This window comes from Carassius auratus, chromosome 25 (assembly GCF_003368295.1).
Source record: "Carassius auratus strain Wakin chromosome 25, ASM336829v1, whole genome shotgun sequence".
Classification (NCBI taxonomy): Eukaryota; Metazoa; Chordata; class Actinopteri; order Cypriniformes; family Cyprinidae; genus Carassius; species Carassius auratus.
Window position 1 is genome coordinate 7,670,819 of NC_039267.1, and position 18,285 is coordinate 7,689,103.

Sequence of the window (18,285 nt, forward strand, 5' to 3'; positions counted from 1 at the left end):
TGGGATAACACTTGAGCATCAGGAATGTGGCTGATCTTCAGACTGGAGTGTGTTTAGTCAGCAGTAAATGCATGAATGGCTATGTGTCATGGGAAATCAAGTGATTATCATTTATTCTCCAGTCAGCCAGAAGAAATTAGGACATCAGGTTTAGTCCTGATGCCCAGTGCTAACCATTTGACCTTCCTGAAATAGAATGACCATTTTACTAAACACTTATTTTGTTTATGTATTTCGCTAAATTGATTTAGTCAATATCATTCGTAGAAACTAAGAACACATTATGTTAATTTGTACTCTGTATGAAATAGGTACACAAATACCCTTTTACATAACTTCTCCGAGATCCATTATAGAGCTTATTAAAGATAATAAGTGTTTATAAATGAGAGATCTCATGACAGACTCTTGATCTGAGTAAACAACAAACAGACACTGGACTCTTTATATTTAACCCTCAAATAAAATAGTTCCCAATATATGTATATATATATATATATATATATGGTTTACCTGTATTAGCAATGTTTTCCCTATTGCAATGCTATCTCTTAGTTCACAGTGTGTGTGTGAGAGAGATATTGTGTGTGTGTGTGTGTGTGTGTGTGTGTGTGTGTGTGTGGAGGAGGAGCTCTGGAGAGTTCTCCAGCGCGCGGAGCTGATCTTCAGTTCAGTCCGTGATCTGTGGAGATGTTGGATCATCAGTGTGTGTCTCCGGTCATCGAGGTCTTTATTCCGTCTCTCATGAGGGAAGTGGACGAGACGGGAAAATTGCGCAAAGTAAGTCAAAGCGAAACTCGTTTCTGTTTGTGGTTCCTCAGGGCTGTTATGTTATGCAGCGCGTTTGACGTTTTGCACGTGCTTTTGGAGTTGTCATTCATTTTGAAAGCTGATGGTTATTATTAATCATTCCGTGAGGCTTCCCAACTTATTATGGTAACCACAGGTGCACCCAAAATACCATACAGTTCAGGACCTTTGGGGATTCAGGTGCTCAGAGTATAAAGGGGTACATGGAACAGGAATTTTAACAGGACTGTGCTCCTTACTGATATGTGAATCGAAACGGATGCTTCTGTATTGATAACAGCACATGCGTGACGCTGGTTTGATTAAGAAACAGACCATTTTAAATTGAAATGTTATTATTATTATTGAGTTTACAGGGTATGGTGGTGTTGCTGTTGTAAACACCGTTTAAGGCACTCGTTTTTTTTTTTTTAAATAAATAGCCTACTGTCAGGTAAAATAAAAAAATAACTTTTCCCAATCAAACAGCAAGAAAGAAAGAGAATAAAGCACCTTTGTTTATAGGCTATTTATTTTTGTAGAATTATGTTAGTTATATTTTGAATATAATAAATATTTGTATTTATTTATAAAAAGTAAATTCGTCCCCCGCACTTTATTCGGTCAGTTGTTTTCACGTAGAGATTTCTAAATTTAAATCAAGATACAAATATATATATTATTTAAGTATTATTAAATAAAATAAAAATACGGTATCGATATAAAATGTAAATTCGTCCCCCGCACTTTATTCGGGCAGTTGTTTTTACGTAGAGATTTCTAGATTTGATTCAAGATAAAATATATATATTATTTATGTATTATTAAATAAAATAAAAAGAACTGCAAGTATACTTGGAAGCGCTGCACACTCTCATGCAGTGCATGTTTCATTCATACTCGAAGAAAGAGGGCGCTCTCGCTCAGAAAGTCCAAAACAGACTCAATAACTTGTGACGTGCAGGAAATCCCTACAATGGACAAGAAACGTTTTCTCCGATGAAACAAGAAGACAGTAAACACGTGATTCCGAAAATGTTCGTTGTGTGATTTTCAAATAATCTCCAGGTAATAAATAAATCAACTATATGAAAATGCAGTACTGATTGACATATTATTTAGTATAGAAACTATAAAACATTATATTACATTAATTCAGTGATAGTATAAAAGCGCACCACTTCGCAGAGAACCGCAACCACGGACGTTACTGAAGTATCCGATTGTGCGCTAAATTACTAAATTACTAAAATTACTTCAGATGCACTGTCAACATTCTGTGACATCACGATGTCGTCTGTGATAAAAAATGTGAACAAATTACTTAACTGTATTTGTCATTATAATTTACATGGTATATTCTTTTTTAAATACATGCATAACAAAAGTTAGAAGCATTTATTCATTTTACAGACAACACAACAAACATTTATACAATGGCAATGTAATTTTTTTTGTACTATTGCAATGTTGGTTGTAACATTTTAGAAATGGAAACATGCAAGAGAGCTGTGGCCACTGTTGATCTCCATTGAGATGACCTTCGGTCTAATGAATGGTAATTTTTTGTGCACTTATATTTTCAGCCTGTTGTCATAACGTTGATAAGTTTGATTGCATTGCAGCAATGTTCCCATTACTAGGAACCAAAAAATGAGAAAAATGCAAGCAATTTTCATGCATTTCAGAGTACTGGAACAATAGACAAAGGACTTTTTAATGCAATAAAATATAAGGTAACAATTTAGTTAAGTGCTTCCCTCAAAGGTGTGTCTCCAGCCAATTTAAAAGGGTCATATGATGCTATTTCAATTTTTCCTTTCTCTTTAGAGTGTTACAAGCTCTTGGTGCATAAAGAAGATGTTTAAATTTGCAAAGACTAAAGTCTCAAATCGAAGTTTAAACTAGTACACGCCCTCCTAAAATGGCTCATTCTAAGACGCCCCCACATGTCTACGTCAAGACGTGGGAAGATTTGCATAATGCCGCCCAAATGTTCACGCAAAGAAAGAAGGCGTAACTTTTATTCTCGCTGTTGCCTCCGACATGTCGTGGAGACGCTGAGTGTTTCGTTGTCCATTTTCTGTGACATTTTTGTCACATGCTTTTGGTATTCGGCCAATCACAATGCACTGGACAGCTGGCCAATCAGAGCACACCTTGCTTTTCAGAACGAGGAGCTTGGTAATAATCAACGTGTTTCAGAAAGGTGGGGAATAGAGGAGAAACAATAATGTACAGTGTGTGGAAAATTATGTTTTTTTTTCACCTTAAACCGCATTACACATTGCATCAGACCAAATACACGAAATAATGTTCTTTTTAGCGACGTCATATGACCCCTTTAAGCCTAAGGAAAAATGATGAAATATGCAATTCTATAGAAGAGATGCACTCCAGCAGCTCTACTCTGTCATCACTTACAGGAATGAATGGAGCAGGAATATGACAGGACATGTTCAACATGAAGCGTTTTTGAAACCTCTCGACTCATGTAAACAAGAACTCTGAATGTTTTTACTTCTGATTCTGGATGATTTGACACCATTCATAGCAGTGCAAAATAAACATGTTACAAAAACTAATTGCAATTTTTTGATTTACACAATTCTTAAATTTCTCTCAGAAATATCAGTTTATCTTGCAGTTGCAAGCTTGTAATTCAGACTTTTTACACAGAACTCTACTTTTTTTCTCAGAATTGTGATTTTTTAAACATCTCACAATTGTGCATTTACATCTTGTAGTTATGATTTTGTTTTATCGAATTGCAGTTTATATCTTGCAATTCTGAATTTTCAACAGAATTTTAAGTTTACATCTCATACCTTTTTTTTTACTTTTTTGTGAACATCTCCCAGTTTTGATTTATTTCTGAGAATTACAAGTTTATGTCTTGTAATTGAAAGCTTACATCTTGCAATTCAGAATTTTTTCACAGAATTCTGTTTACATCTCACAACTCTCTACTGATTTTATATTTATATATTTGTGCATGTACATCTTGTAATTTTGACTTTTTCTCAGAATTCTGAATTTCTTAATTTGTATAACCGATGTCTTTTCTTCAAAATGTGTTTATATCTTGCAATTGCAAGTTTACATCTCACAATTAAAACTTTTGTCTCATTATTGAAAGTTTACCTCTTGCCATTCGTTTCTTTTTTTTTTGAGAACTTTGAGTTTACATCTCGCAACTCGTGACTTTTTTCAGTGTGAGTGTTGATTTTTTTTTATCTTTCCAATTGCACATTTATTTCGCAGTCCTGACTTTTTTTTAATATCGTGATTCTGACTTTTTTTTAAAAAAATTGAGTTGTCGCAATTTAAGCTTTTTTCATATAAATCAGTTTAAATCTCACAATTATAACTTTTTTCTCAGAATTTTAAGTTTACATCTTCCAGTTCTGACTTTTTTCTCAGAATTGTGAAGTTTATATCTCTCAATTCTGACTTTTTTCATAGAACTCAAAAATTTTGTATGTTTATGTTGTCAGTTTAGGTGTCAAAAAGTTTGGAGGAGAAAACAAAAACAAAAAAGAATTGTGGGATGTGGACTCAGAATATTTTCTTTTTTTTTGAGAATTCTAAAATGTAAACTCAGAGTTCAGTGGAAAAAAAGATCACAGAAATTGTGAGTCATAAAGTTGCACTTGTGAGAAAAAAAAATACTCTGAATTGTGAGATAAAAATGTGCAATGACCTTTTTTATATTTTTTATTCTGTGGTGGAAATAAGCTTCCATAGATAAATAATAGAACCAGTGTGTTGCATGGAGTCTGAGGCAGTTCTGTAAGACTGTCCAGCTGCAACCAAAACCGACCCAGCCAAGAGTGAAGGAAAGAGAGTCACTGTGCTTTGTGTGTCGTCTAGATAACACGATGCAGTTTTAGTTCATTTATCAGATCATATGGAGCCAAATCAAATGGATTTGACTCATTTTATTTACATCATCAGTGGCTTTGTCCAGTTTATTATCAGAATTGGATAACGTGGAGCTGTGTGAGGAGTTTTTGTGGTCTGAATGAGAGGGTTTAACGGGAACAGTTGTTTGTGTGTGATGCTAAAAGTAGAAGAGCTAAATCACAGCTGAATCACAACCACACGGCAACATGCTGATGTCAGTCAAAGCTGAAATGCCAGGCGCACACTCACACTCACACCTGTCAGACTGAGCAGACCAGGAAAACATCTCTGAACAGTGCTGTAGAACTTCAGAAGAATGCAGGTCGGAGGTCACGGTCGAGAGAGATGAGTATTACTCTACTGGAGATGAATGGAGAAAGAGAGGAAATCTATTCATCTTAGTGGAAATATCAGCAACAATGACAGCTCTATAAGATTGAGAGACGGAGAAACTGGGTTTAAATCGAGTCCTCGTGACCCCGATAAACACGACACAGTCTGGTGCCCAAAAGAGACATGTGTCTTCATTGTTAACCAGGAATGCTCTCCACCCGCCTGCACTCTCTCACTTTACCCATAAAGCTTGTGTAGCATTCACTGATTTAAAAGGACAGTTCAACTAAAAATGGAAATTCTGTAGTTTACTCTGTCTTTAATAATAATAATAATATCTTATTAATTTACATACTGTAATACAGTTAATATTGTAACATAATAAATGTAGTATGGAAAAGTCCATTAATATTAAAATACATAAAAAATATAATTTTTTATTAAAATGTATTTATGTACATAAATATTACTCATACATTTATAACACATTTATTTAAAAAGAATATATATATATATATATATATATATATATATATATATATATATATATATATATATATATATTCCTGTAAAATTGTATTCCTTTGTTTATTTACATATTTATATTATAATATAAATAAATTAATAATAAATAGTATATATATTTATAAACTTATATACATATCGACAGTCCATTCACTTTTATTGTATGTTTTTATTTTTATTTTTGGTAACTGTCCCTTTAAATTCTTGAACAACTCTTGTCAGTTTTTCAGTTCACCACATTGCATAGATAGTTCCCATCAGCGTGTTGAGCATGCTTGAGCACTGACTTGTCAAAACATGCTTGAACCACAATCATTTTTATTTCTCTCTCTCTCCCTCAGCCTCTGATTTAGTGTGAACAATATCTGAGGTGTTGAGCAGTGAAAGATTGAGCTCACGGTTGGAAATATTTGGTGGAACTGAGTGTTCTGTGTTCCTTTGTTATCGGTGGAAAACGGGAAACTGCTCATTCTCAGATCTACTCACAATGTGGCCTAACCCCACGCACGCACACACACACACACACAGACACACACACACAGGTTACACTGGCAAAAGAGTACTAACTCTGTGTAGTGTACTACTCTGTGTACTACTGTGTAGTATACAATCAATTATGTATGCTATGTTTTAAAAATTGTATAATAAAGTAAAAATAAAGTAGTGCTAGGCAATGATTAATCGTGATTAATTGCATCCAAAATAAAAATGTTTTTTATATAATATATGTGTGTGTTCCGTGTGTATTTATTATGTATACACGCATACAGAATACATTTAGAAAATACTTAAATTTATATACTTATACTCCTATAATTTATATATAAATATTGAATATATAAATAGAACTTAAATGAATAAATGAATGAAATCAACATCATGTTTTTTGATTCCCAATCGCTTCTAATTTTCCATGAAAGGTCACTCACATGGAGCTCAGATTTATGTCACTGTAAGACACAGCTGTCCTGTCACGTTGTATTTCTTTGTGTCATGGACAATAAGGACCCACAAGTCTTTCTAAAGAGACGCTCAAAGCTTAAGGGTGTGATCTTACCTGATTCTGAAGAAGGCCACACCTGTGCTGCTGATTTAACCTGTGTAAACTCATATGACACATATATGACTAAACGGTTGCACAGTTATATGTGTGTGGGTTTGGATGAGGTCATTCACTGTGTATAGTCTTTGGTATTTCTGAATGATTGTTTATTCATATGAAAGTTTTAGCCTATAATAATAACATCATTAGAGCACTAGAGGGCGCGCTAATGCAACACTATCCGCAGACGCTTTGGCGCCTCCTGCTGGCGAATAGTCAGTCACTACACTCTCCAAAGATTTATAGAAGTCTGTTCTGAGTTTTTATGACACAAGGTTTTATGTTGTTGTTGTTTTTTTCAGCTCTTCAGGTTGGAGATTCTCTTCAATGGAAGGAAACACTTTGTTTTGCGGCGACACTGTGATTTTCAGACGCTCCACCGGAAACTGAAGAAGATTCTGCGAGCTCCTGATTTCCCCGGCAAGAGAAACCAGCACCTGCGAACCAAACCACTGGAGCAGAGACGACAGGAACTGGAGGACTACATCCAGGTAGAGATATTTAGTGTTTATTTCATGTTATCATATTATATTGATTTATTTGATTGTTTTATTGCTTTTATATCCTGCTATAAAGTATTTACTATTTTATTAAGTGGAATATTTATTAATTTTAGCTTAATTTTTTATTTTAAGTTTAGGTTTTAGTAATTTCAGTGTGGGGTATTTTTTATTTCACTTTAATTTATTTATATTATTCATTTTATTGTGATTTTCTATATACATTTTAGTAGTTGCAAAAATTCTTAATTTGTTTTTATTTCTTTCAACTTCATTTCAATTTCCGAATTTATTTTTAATAGTTTTAATAGTTTACAATAATATATTACAAATAGTACTTATTAAGGGTCATATTATGGGATACTGTATTGCACACAATCTTTTTGTATAAAGCACGTTTTTAACCTATGTTCATCATATACAGAAAAATAATATACCAAACAATATATGTACAACATATATACAGTATGTATGAATAACTTGGACTGATACTGACATCTGGGGAAAATTTCATGTCAACAGCACCTTAAGAAAAGCATTTACTGAGAAAAAGGGTGACGTGTCCAATACTTATTTTACCCGCTGTATAATATATATATATATATATATATATATATAGAAATATATATATATATATATATATATATATATATAGAAATATATATATATATATATATATATATATATATATATATATATATATATATATATATATATATATGTATGTGTGTGTGCGTGTGTGTAGTATTGAACTTACCTTACTGAACTTGTTAAAGTGTGCAAATATATTTTAATGTATCCAAATATGTTGCAATATATCAATCATCATTTTATTATAATGTCAAACTGAGGTTGTAATTATTTAATTGGCTGCCAATTGCAGGAGATTCTGTATCGTTCTGACGCTGTTCCTCAAGAGCTCCTGGATTTCCTGCAGGTCAAACATTTTCATTCGGCGAGCAAAAACTGCAGCTCTGAGTATGTATTTACACTGGAGCACCATAACTGAAATATAGCAATGCATCTAAATATTTACTATGGAAATTCAGCTAATGAATTAACAATATGTAATCTAGTAATAATATATAGTGCTTTCAGGCTTGTTATTAATTCCGTAATCGTCATATTTCAGTGAAAACCAATCAGATGACTGTCAAGAGCAGGGATACAGGTATGTTCATCCTCATCTCTTTTGTTCATAAATGTGGAATCAAATTTAGATCGACTGATTCTGAACATTGTTTTCCTGTAGTTTTAAGTTATTCAGTCAGCGAGTAGTTGGTTTCTCGGCTGACCCATACCAGCTTGAATCCAGATCAGGTAACCCTTACAGATTACTGTGATTATGTCGTTACAGAAATGTATTTTGCTTTACACCCAAATTAAACATTCTACTGTTGTCATTTCCCCCAGACCTCCCTGATATCGTGGTGGCCGGCGTCCTGCAGGGTTTGTACCCCAGAGACGTCAGAGTGAGTTTCAAAAAGAGCTGTGGTAAACCCAGCAGCATCACCTGTGCACCGGAGCTGCCCGTGCATCCCAAAATCCCCACTATTACCATAAACAGAAGCAATATCAGCTCACTGCCAGAGTCACAGAGAAGATGAGTGCAGTCACTGCACTGTTGCCTGGCAACTCCATCTGCTTCGCATGTTTATGTCGACTGAATTTTTCATCAATAGGCTTGTCATATTTTATCATGTGAATCTCACAAAAACTGTCTAGGTCATTTTCATCTCAAAAGCTTAGTTAAAAAATAAAAGACATATTTCGAAAGTCAACTTTACCATGCACATTAACTAGATTTAAATGTAAATATTTAAAGCAATTATTCATCATTGCAATATGTTGTACTGAATTTAATTTGATAATTTTAGTTTATTTTTACCATATAAAAATCAAGTTTTTGTGCAAAAATCTAAAAAGACATGTAATTTTTTTTTTTTTGCATTTTAGTATTCTCTTCATTTTTTTAGACGCCATGCCAAACATAAAAGGCACAAAAATATAGATTTAAATTTAAATAAAATCCAGATGCAGTCATATATCGTTGCAATATGTTGTATTTAATTTGATTTATACTTTTTTTTTTTTTTTTCCTTTACCAAAATCTAATTTGTGCATATTTTTATTGTCATAAACAAATTTTAATGGTCCTAAAAATATTACATTTAAGCTTTTTTTTTTGCTTTCATTTCTTATTTGCATTCATTTTATGTGTTCATCATAATTATATATATATATATATATATATATATATATATATATATATATATATATATATATATATATATATATATACACACACATACACACACACACATACATATATTTACTGTGCCAAGATATTTACCTGTACTATAAAACACCTTTAAGCATTTTTATTAAAAGTATTTCTACTGAATAAAAAGTGTGTCTGATTTGTTCACGGTCAAAAAGACGAGGCGTTTATTCAAGCAACACAACAGCATTAAGAAAACCTGGATCCTTTATTGAAGATTTGTTTACAAAAGCAGGTTGGAGTGGGTCAGGAATCTGACCCTGTGGAATGCCGGTTTGAACTGGACCCAGGATGTGCCGCTCTGCGGATCAGGACTGGTGCGTGATGGTCCCACGAGGGGGCGGAGCTCCAGCGAGCACATACACGTACTCTCTCTTTTCACTAAAACTCTAGTGGCACCCAATTCAATCCCCTTAAACCCAGAGTCCTGTCATCCCCCCAAAATTAAATTACTCTTTAGCTACTGCGTAAGGCTTTTCCACCTCGATTTTGCCGCAGTCGTGGATCATGACGTCCTTGAGAGGTTTATCTCTCCCATCAGTCTTTGTGTTCTCAATCGTTCTCACCACATCCTAGAAGACAGCAGGACACGTAGCACAGACACTGGAGTTAAATGCACACATGACTTAATCTCCACAGATTAAATAAAGTTGAGATGCTCACCATGCCCTCCAAGATTTTGCCGAACACAACATGTTTGCCATCCAGCCATGGAGTCTGGACCGTGGTGATGAAGAACTGGGAGCCGTTGGTGTCTTTGCCGGCATTGGCCATGCTGAGCCAACCAGGACCATAATGCTTCAGCTTGAAGTTCTCATCAGGGAAACGGTCTCCATAGATGCTCTTACCTAAATAAAGAGGTGTTAGAAATCAAGTAATACTTCTTCAGATGATAAACTGAGGCAGGGTTTCAAGCAAAAAAAAAAAAAAAAAAAAAAAAAACCGGGGTGGGGTGGACCAGGCGGGGCCTCAAAAAACATACCGAAGAACATTACGATAAAACATGGTATTCATCTTAAACAAAAGGGATTTTAGTATTGTGATACCTCCAGTTCCATCTCCTTTAGTGAAATCTCCTCCCTGGATCATGAAGTCTTTGATCACACGGTGGAACTTGCTGCCCTTGTAACCAAACCCTTTCTGGAAATCAGAATTGCGAATTTCAGACTCATTTTACTGTGAATCATGAATGGCGAGAGAAAAAAAAAAAACTTCACCTCCCCAGTAGCCAGCTGGAGGAAATTTTCTGTTGTTTTTGGGACCGTCTTTCCAAAGAGTCCAATGACAATCCGCCCTGCATCCTCATCACCGATCCTTATGTCAAAGTACACCTGGGAAAACGACCAAATCCAGAGTCACACCAGAACATCACAAATCAGTTCTGCCTATGCATTATGGTGAATCCACTTCATAAAACACGGAGTTATCATTAGACAAATATTAATGCGATACTTATGATTATATTATAAAACATGTGCGTGGTGTTATCAGTCTTCCTATATTTCGCACAACACCAATGAACTTCGGTAAGTTAAATGCACCAAAAAAAAAGAAGAAAAAAAAAAAAGAAGAAAAAAAAAGTGGTTTTCAAGCAAAAAGCACTAGGCTACGCGAATCTAGCCCGATATATTAAGTGTGAACGCAACATTAGATTCGAATTCGAATTGTGTTATTTGTGTGCAATAGGCCAGACACGGCGTTGCAGTGAATAGAGCAGAGCAGCGCATTGTTTTTGTACCTTGGCCGTGACTTTCGGTCCTTTTTTCTTCTCATCCGCCTCTGACCCGCTCGGGAAAAGCAGGAAAATTACCGAGCCGACGATCAATGTGACTGCCACCAGAAACTTCATCCTCCTCTCGCAGATCCGCACCATATGAACAACCCCCCAAAAAACTGTATGTGTGGCGAAGATTGTGTATTCGGGTTTGTGGGGCATCCGGGGAGGAGATTTGAGCCCAGAATTCCTCAACATTGAGATTTGAGCGCTAGAGCTGATCCAGGAACAGCTAAATTAATCAACTCACTGTGGGAACCTAAGATGCTGTGCGCACGATGAACTGATCTGAAAACAGGCGCCGGGAGCGCACTCCGCTCTAGATGACGTGTCCTGACACATGAGATGCTGATTGGGCGAGCGTTTGTCTGTCAAGGATTGAAGAGCCAATCAGAGTTTGAAACGCGTAAGGAATGGACGGAGCCACAGGGTTTTCAGTGGAGACGTATCGGCATTAAAGGCGCACGACGAGACAAAAGCAAGAAGCTGATGTGTATAATGGCATGCAGACATTTAGCGAATGTAATGGAGTAAAAAATGCTTACAACATAAATATAAGTACCTCAAGTTAAAACAATACACCACAAATTTAGGCTGCTAAAAAAAAGGCTAGTCGAGACAAAAGTTTCTCCCATCTCGAGTTTGTGGTAATAATATCTGACAGGGTGATGGGTTTCGTCTTTTAACACTTTTTTGGTGTATGATATGAATATATAACTCCTGTCAGTGTCATATTCCCACTTCTGTGGGTATTTTCTATATAGTTTATGAATCGTAATGTAGTTGTAGGTCTATCCATAACAAATGTCCCGTTATGAAGGTGGAATACCATATATTGACGATTCAAAGACACATACTTTATTCTTTTTTTTGACACTTAAAACATTTTATTTATTTGCATACAAAAAAAAAACACATTAACATGACAAAGTTAACTTAATCTTCAAGTAGGTTTAATGTGCTTATTCTAGACCCAAAATACTGCATGAAGATGTCTGGATGGCCCTTATAAAACTGTGCCAGCAGCCGTTTCTTCTCTTTCAGGGAATACCTGGTGTTTTCGTCAATGTTTTTCAAGAGAGAGTACAGCTCGTTTTTAGTGGAGTCCTTTATGGTCTCTGTGTACAGGTCTCTTGGCACTCGCTGACAAAACAGGGGATCTAATATACGTAGAGAAGACAAATCAGTATAGTATTTTAGTACAGTATTTAAAAAACATATGTTTCTGTGCATATATGACTAAAACTGAAAACGTAAAGCTAATTTAAGGCTAAATTAACACTGTAAATATCATACCAGTTTTGGAAGGATCTCTCTTTTTCACAATGTCATCCAGTTTCTCACTGACAAGTTTGTGAAGGGAACCTGGAATCTAATAAAAGCAAGTATGATGACGCAAAACAGCCGAAAAATAATTAGGTCTGTATTATATCATTAGTGACCAATGCGGTCTTAATTCACGAAATAAAAGAAACCTTGAAGATCTCCTGGTGATTGTCGAGCATGAAGAGCATCAGCAGGTCTGTCTTTTCTTTGGTCAGACTCTTGCTCTGGATGACGGCTCTGGTGAAGGTCTTCTTCACAACCATTCGATTTTCAATCTGAAAATCCAAAACAAGTGTAAATGGTTGAGAAATGTATGAAGAGCACAACACATGCATTAACGACTCTTTACTTCTTTGTGCAGCCGGACGTTTGCAGCATCTGCAGCTGTGGCCATAAACTCCAGCAGCCTGCGCAGTTCCTCACGTGCAGACGCAGACAGCAGCTTCAGCGTCAGCTGCAGGACTTCCAACGCTTGTTCAAACTTCCCATTAGCTGGATATACAGGTAAACACAGGAAAAATTGCCACAAAGCATAGTTGTTTTTTGTAAAGAATTAATCATTTGAAGAGCGTTATTCACTCAGGAGATTCATGATCTCAGTGTAGACATCTGCCATGCTATCACAGAGGAGAGGCTTGTGCTCCATGTGTCCGTAGTGTTTGTCCAGCACATGGAACAGCAGCAGTTTACATTCATCCATCCCCTGGCCATCCTCTTCCTCACAGGAGAATGTGGGCAGCTCTCTGCTCACCTCCACCACAAGCTGATCCGGAAGGAAATCCAGCAGGTCTATGGCTGCCCACAGCCAAACATCAGCTCTGGGGGGAGGAAAGCCAGTTAGGCCTGTCGGAGCCTCATTGTCTGATTTCTTGAGTTTAAATGTGAAGAGGTCTCACTGTGATTCTTTGAAGGCCTTGAGAACCTCACGGTCGAGGTAGTTGCTGGTGTAGAGAAGGTCAGGCTCATTATTACTGCCACGAGACGGTGGAGAAACGATCTTTGCGCAGTTCAGCACTCCCTCCAGCAGGGGGAGATCTATCAGCTGAGACAGCTTCCGCACGGTCTGCTCGTGCCACACCTCTCGGACCACTGAAGGAGAGTTCACATCAATATTGGTTAAAGTTGCACCTAAAGGCTTTTTTGAAAGGTCTGCTGATGTGCACAGTAGTTTCTGTATTCACTGCATTTAGTTTAAAACTTTGACTCATTTAACATGCATTTTTGACTCAATATTTATCCCCAATTCAATATTGCTTTGTTGGCATGAATGTAAATGATATTGTCCAAGCTTAGTATACATATGCAAAAAAATAAAAATAGTAGAATAGTTGGTAGATTACCATTGGATTGGTCCATTACAAACACAGCCTTTGTACCACAAACATAAGCAGAATCTGAACAAAGCTCTTACCAGATGGAGGAAGACATTCAGTGGGAGGAGAACCGACAAGTCCAGTCAAGTCCAGCTTCTCCATGAGACGATCCAACACGTGGTCTGGTTTCACAGGTGTACTATGGGAGAATAACAGGATGTCCTGCCTAAAAAAGGTAAAAAATAAAAATACGAATCATTAGAATTTAAATTTAGAATAAAATGATTCAGTGCTACATTAGAAAACATCTACAGTGATCTGAAACACCTGCATGGTGTGACGTTCATCGAACTCTCTTCAGTGGGAGGGAAAAGCTCCATTTCTAGCACGTCCAGGCACGGATCCTCCATCTTTAGGAATCTGTAGAGACTGCTGCTGCTGTCCTGGAAGCCTCCTGGTTTACTGGTCTTCCCCAAAACTTTGGTTCCCACCACCTCAAACACCTTACAGTCCAACAGCACCTGGCACAACCGTGCAACCATGGCTCTGGAAACCTGGGCATCTCCAAGAACCTTATTCTGGGTCAGATAATCCTGAATGACATCCACTGCATCCGAGCCCAGAAAACAGTTATCGTGAGATCTTAGATGCTGTCTGCGTTTCTTGACCTTCACTTGGGCTTGTAGAGCAGTGATAATGTGGCTCCAGATTTCTTTCTTTTCAACCTTGTTGGTTTGTACATCTTGAGGTCTGCTGATCAATCTGTGATCTAAACAAACAAACAAAAAATGTATTTTACTGTGTCATTAAGTGCTTAAAATTAATACACGTTATCTTAAACCTAAAACAAATTTTACCAAGAGGCGTGTTAAGGGGACTGTATAATTTCCCCACTATATTTAATGCAGCAACCTTATCCCGAACTGAAGCCATGTATTCGTTTCCTCGTTGCAGATGTGACTCACACTCATCAAGCGTTCTCATTAATCAACAACAGCTCATTAGCGACCTCTGCATGATTGGCTAACAGTGAACCAGTGAAAATGAGTGCATAATAACAATTCCCAGATGCAACACTAGATGGGAGCAAAACACCGTTACATAATTGAGGCTGCATTTGGAACAGCACATTGTCATACTGCCTACTATATCTGCAGGGTGCAGTTTAAATATTGTACACATTATGAAGATTATTTAATCTACCTAGCAAATGTATCTAGAATTACTAAATGTGACGTAATGTGCAGTATACAATTAAAGCATAGGAGGTTTTGTCTCCCTCAACGCAATCATCTCTTTTTTCTTTTCTTATGATTACATAATTTTTTACACAAAAGTAGACTTTAAGAATATGAAATAATTGTTTTATGATGCAATAATGTTCTAAAGATCATGTGACAATGATAGCATGCTGTATCTGTATCTATCTATCTATCTATCTATCTATCTATCTATCTATCTATCTATCTATCTATCTATCTATCTATCTATCTATCTATCTGTCTGTCTGTATGTCTCTCTCTTGATCTATCTATCTATCTATCTATCTATCTATCTATCTATCTATCTATCTATCTGTCAGTCTTTCTGTCTGTCTGTCTGTCTCTCTCTCTATATCTATCTCTCTATCTGTCTGTCTTTCTGTCTGTCTTTCTGTCTATCTTTCTGCCTGTCTTCTATCTATCTATCTATCTATCTATCTATCTATCTATCTATCTATCTATCTATCTATCTATCTATCTATCTATCTATCTGTCTGTCTGTCTGTCTGTCTGTCTGTCTATCTATCTATCTATGTCTATCTATCTATCTATCTGTCTGTCTGTCTGTCTGTATTCTATCTATCTATCTATCTATCTATCTATCTATCTATCTATCTATCTATCTATCTATCTATCTGTCTATCTATCTGTCTGTATGTATGTCTCTCTCTCTCTCTCTCTCTCTCTCGATCTGTCTGTCTGTCTGTCTGTCTGTCTATCTATCTATCTATCTGTCTGTCTGTCCTGTCTGTCTGTCTGTCTGTCTGTCTATCTATCTATCTATGTCTATCTATCTATCTGTCTGTCTGTCTGTCTGTATTCTATCTATCTATCTATCTATCTATCTATCTATCTATCTATCTATCTATCTATCTATCTATCTGTCTATCTATCTGTCTGTATGTATGTCTCTCTCTCTCTCTCTCTCTCTCTCGATCTGTCTGTCTGTCTGTCTGTCTGTCTGTCTATCTATCTATCTGTCTGTTTGTCTGTCTGTCTGTCTGTCTGTCTGTCTATCTATCTATCTATCTGTCTGTCTGTCTGTCTGTCTGTCCGTCCGTCTGTCTTTCTATAGTTTGTAATATTGTCTAGGTTTATGGCACCCTTTCATGGCAGCTGTTTCTGTTTTCCGTGTCAGATTGATCTCTCCTGTCATCATTTGAAATGAAGGATGTGTTTGTCGTATCACTTTCAGGCATATCACAAACACGCTCTCGCTGGAGAACGCAGACATGTGACCCACGATCAAACGCTGGTAATATACCATTCTGTTATCTGCATTTCTCTGTGGTCACCTCAATCACTTTCTCTCTCACACACACCACGTCTTTCTTTGTCCTTTGTGGTTCCTGCTGTTTTTAATTTGTTGAGTGTAGGGAACTTTTCTGTGCAGGTTTCAGTGCTGAACTTGAAATAGTTGCGGCAAAAACTCTGCCAGACGCCTGAGGGGCTGAAATACCTGAATGAAACATTTTAAAACAAATCTTTGTTTGATGTCCAAGAGAAAAATGAAACCGTAACATGTCTAAGGATCAAGGAAATGCTAGCATATAAATAATTCATCAGTCCTTTTGTTTGAAATCTTTGTTACATAATTTTTTTTTTCAGTACTGTCAATCACACAATACAGGTTAGAGAAGGAATGTAGTAGAACATACATTCTATAAATTATGATAATTATTTTGCTTTTAAATGGACAGACATAAAAACAGTAGCTTGAATTTAAAACATTCAAAGAATCAAAGAAACAAATCCTGATTCAGAACTTGTTCATTCAAACATTTGGATGATCTGTATTCGTTTGCATGATGTTCTGGCACTGCTGAGCTGAATAACTGTGACCTACACTTGCATTTCCACCGCTAGGGAGCAGTTTGTCTCCCATGATATCTGATTCCAGGGTGCATCTGAGGCCAACTTTCATCTGAGATGCAAATCTTGGAGCAACACACATGCACACAGTTACTGCTCGAGTCTGAAATCCGCTGCCCGACCGCTCACCACAACACAGGACCGTCCAGATTCCCAGTGCTCTCCAGATCAAACAAAGACAAACGGCTCAGTCTGGAGTCTGTTTGACTCAAACTTCCCCTCCACCAATCAGTGGCTAAATTACACCATGCAGGATCCAAACAGAAGCAAACAAAAGAAAACAAAGCTGATTGGCTGAGGCAGAATGTGCAGGGTGAGGTTTCAGGCATGTCTAACTGTCTAAATTGCAGGTGAAGCATTCTGCAGTCAGAAGAACTCACTTGAATCAGGAATATTTAATCTGTATATTTTGGTTATTTCTGGTCAGCTAAACTTGGTCAAAGTTTACTGGATTATTTATGAGGGCCATAACCCAAGACATTTGGCTCATGAACAAAGCTGGAGGCATCTTTGCTGTTTTAAATGAATAGATCTTTGCTTGTAGATCTTTGAACGTTTATTCAAATTAATCTGACTCCATGCTGAACAAATGAGCAAAACAGTTTCCATGCAAATTATTTTGCATCAGAGCTCAAGTGTTCCATGCATGTTGATCCAGTTTTATATAAAAAGGCAAGACCCCCCCCCATTTAAAAAAAAAAAATAATAATAAAAAAATGCTGAGAAATCAAAATGCAGAGTAATAAAGAGACAAAAAATAAATATTCAAATAAATGTGTGTATAGTTTTTTTATCTAAATAAAGGCTTCTTGACTTAATAAAATTGATTGAAAAACATTTTATTAGAAATAAAACGGTAGAAATAAAGAAAAAATATTTAAATAAATAAATACTTGGCAGGTGTAAATATATATATATATATATATATATATATATATATATATATATATATATATATATATACACACACACACACACACACACACACACACAGTTTATCTATTCTATATTCTGTATCATATTCTCTGCATAAAGTCTCAGTATGGTGGGTATTATTAATATATAAATCTCACTTTACCTTTCTGTTTTCCCTCTAGGAAAGCAGAAAAACAATATCAGCAAAAGTCAGTCACAGAGAGAGAGAGAGAGAGAGAGAGTCTGAAACACACACACACCGTTACTCCGCCCCCTTCGTCTTTATTCAATGCTTCTCAGCCTGAAGGACAGAAAGAAAGAATCACAGATCAGGACACCAGGAGGAGAGACGGGCCGAACACATCGAATCATGGCCACAGCAGACAC

At 36.3% G+C, this 18,285-nt stretch overlaps 2 protein-coding genes and 1 long non-coding RNA gene across 4 annotated transcripts; 2 read left to right on the forward strand and 1 right to left on the reverse strand.

The window, feature by feature from the left end:
- Positions 1 to 612: 612 nt before the first annotated feature.
- Positions 613 to 9,331, forward strand: LOC113043170 (sorting nexin-24-like). The gene is made up of 6 exons (XM_026202390.1): positions 613 to 780; positions 6,958 to 7,146; positions 8,039 to 8,133; positions 8,288 to 8,326; positions 8,408 to 8,475; positions 8,569 to 9,331. Exons 1-6 carry the CDS (start codon positions 691 to 693, stop codon positions 8,760 to 8,762), a joined length of 675 nt encoding a protein of 224 aa, XP_026058175.1. The 5' UTR covers positions 613 to 690; the 3' UTR covers positions 8,763 to 9,331.
- Positions 9,332 to 9,625: 294 nt separating this feature from the next.
- LOC113043173 (peptidyl-prolyl cis-trans isomerase B) lies at positions 9,626 to 14,965 on the reverse strand. Of its 2 annotated transcripts, XM_026202392.1 has the most exons (10): positions 14,707 to 14,965; positions 14,177 to 14,618; positions 13,948 to 14,075; positions 13,433 to 13,625; positions 13,116 to 13,354; positions 12,886 to 13,028; positions 12,686 to 12,811; positions 12,507 to 12,582; positions 11,175 to 12,370; positions 10,731 to 10,767 (listed from the first exon to the last, which is right to left on the reverse strand). In XM_026202392.1, exons 1-9 carry the CDS (start codon positions 14,831 to 14,833, stop codon positions 12,147 to 12,149), a joined length of 1,698 nt encoding a protein of 565 aa, XP_026058177.1. In that variant the 5' UTR covers positions 14,834 to 14,965; the 3' UTR covers positions 10,731 to 10,767; positions 11,175 to 12,146. The 2 variants fall into 2 exon arrangements, with proteins under 2 accessions (XP_026058178.1, XP_026058177.1); XM_026202393.1 differs by lacking the exons at positions 12,507 to 12,582; positions 12,686 to 12,811; positions 12,886 to 13,028; ... (3 more) ...; positions 14,177 to 14,618; positions 14,707 to 14,965 and adding exons at positions 9,626 to 10,008; positions 10,100 to 10,284; positions 10,483 to 10,576 and having other exon boundaries at positions 10,654 to 10,767; positions 11,175 to 11,380.
- LOC113043174 (uncharacterized) lies at positions 12,913 to 18,205 on the forward strand. The gene is made up of 3 exons (XR_003275688.1): positions 12,913 to 13,040; positions 16,307 to 17,296; positions 18,081 to 18,205. It is a non-coding gene; the product is annotated as an uncharacterized LOC113043174 (long non-coding RNA).
- The last annotated feature ends 80 nt before the right edge of the window (positions 18,206 to 18,285 follow it).

Bases quoted from the DNA above. Each gene is read 5' to 3' on its own strand.
- LOC113043170 (XM_026202390.1), top strand. From the start codon at position 691: ATGTTGGATCATCAGTGTGTGTCTCCGGTCATCGAGGTCTTTATTCCG. The intron at 8,134-8,287 runs GTATGTATTTAC...GTCATATTTCAG, and splicing joins AGCAAAAACTGCAGCTCTGA to TGAAAACCAATCAGATGACT. The intron at 8,476-8,568 runs GTAACCCTTACA...CATTTCCCCCAG, and splicing joins CCAGCTTGAATCCAGATCAG to ACCTCCCTGATATCGTGGTG.
- LOC113043173 (XM_026202392.1), bottom strand. From the start codon at position 14,833: ATGAGAACGCTTGATGAGTGTGAGTCACATCTGCAACGAGGAAACGAA. The intron at 14,076-14,176 runs GTGTTTCAGATC...TACCTTTTTTAG, and splicing joins ATGAACGTCACACCATGCAG to GCAGGACATCCTGTTATTCT. The intron at 13,029-13,115 runs GTGAATAACGCT...CTGTATATCCAG, and splicing joins TGAGATCATGAATCTCCTGA to CTAATGGGAAGTTTGAACAA.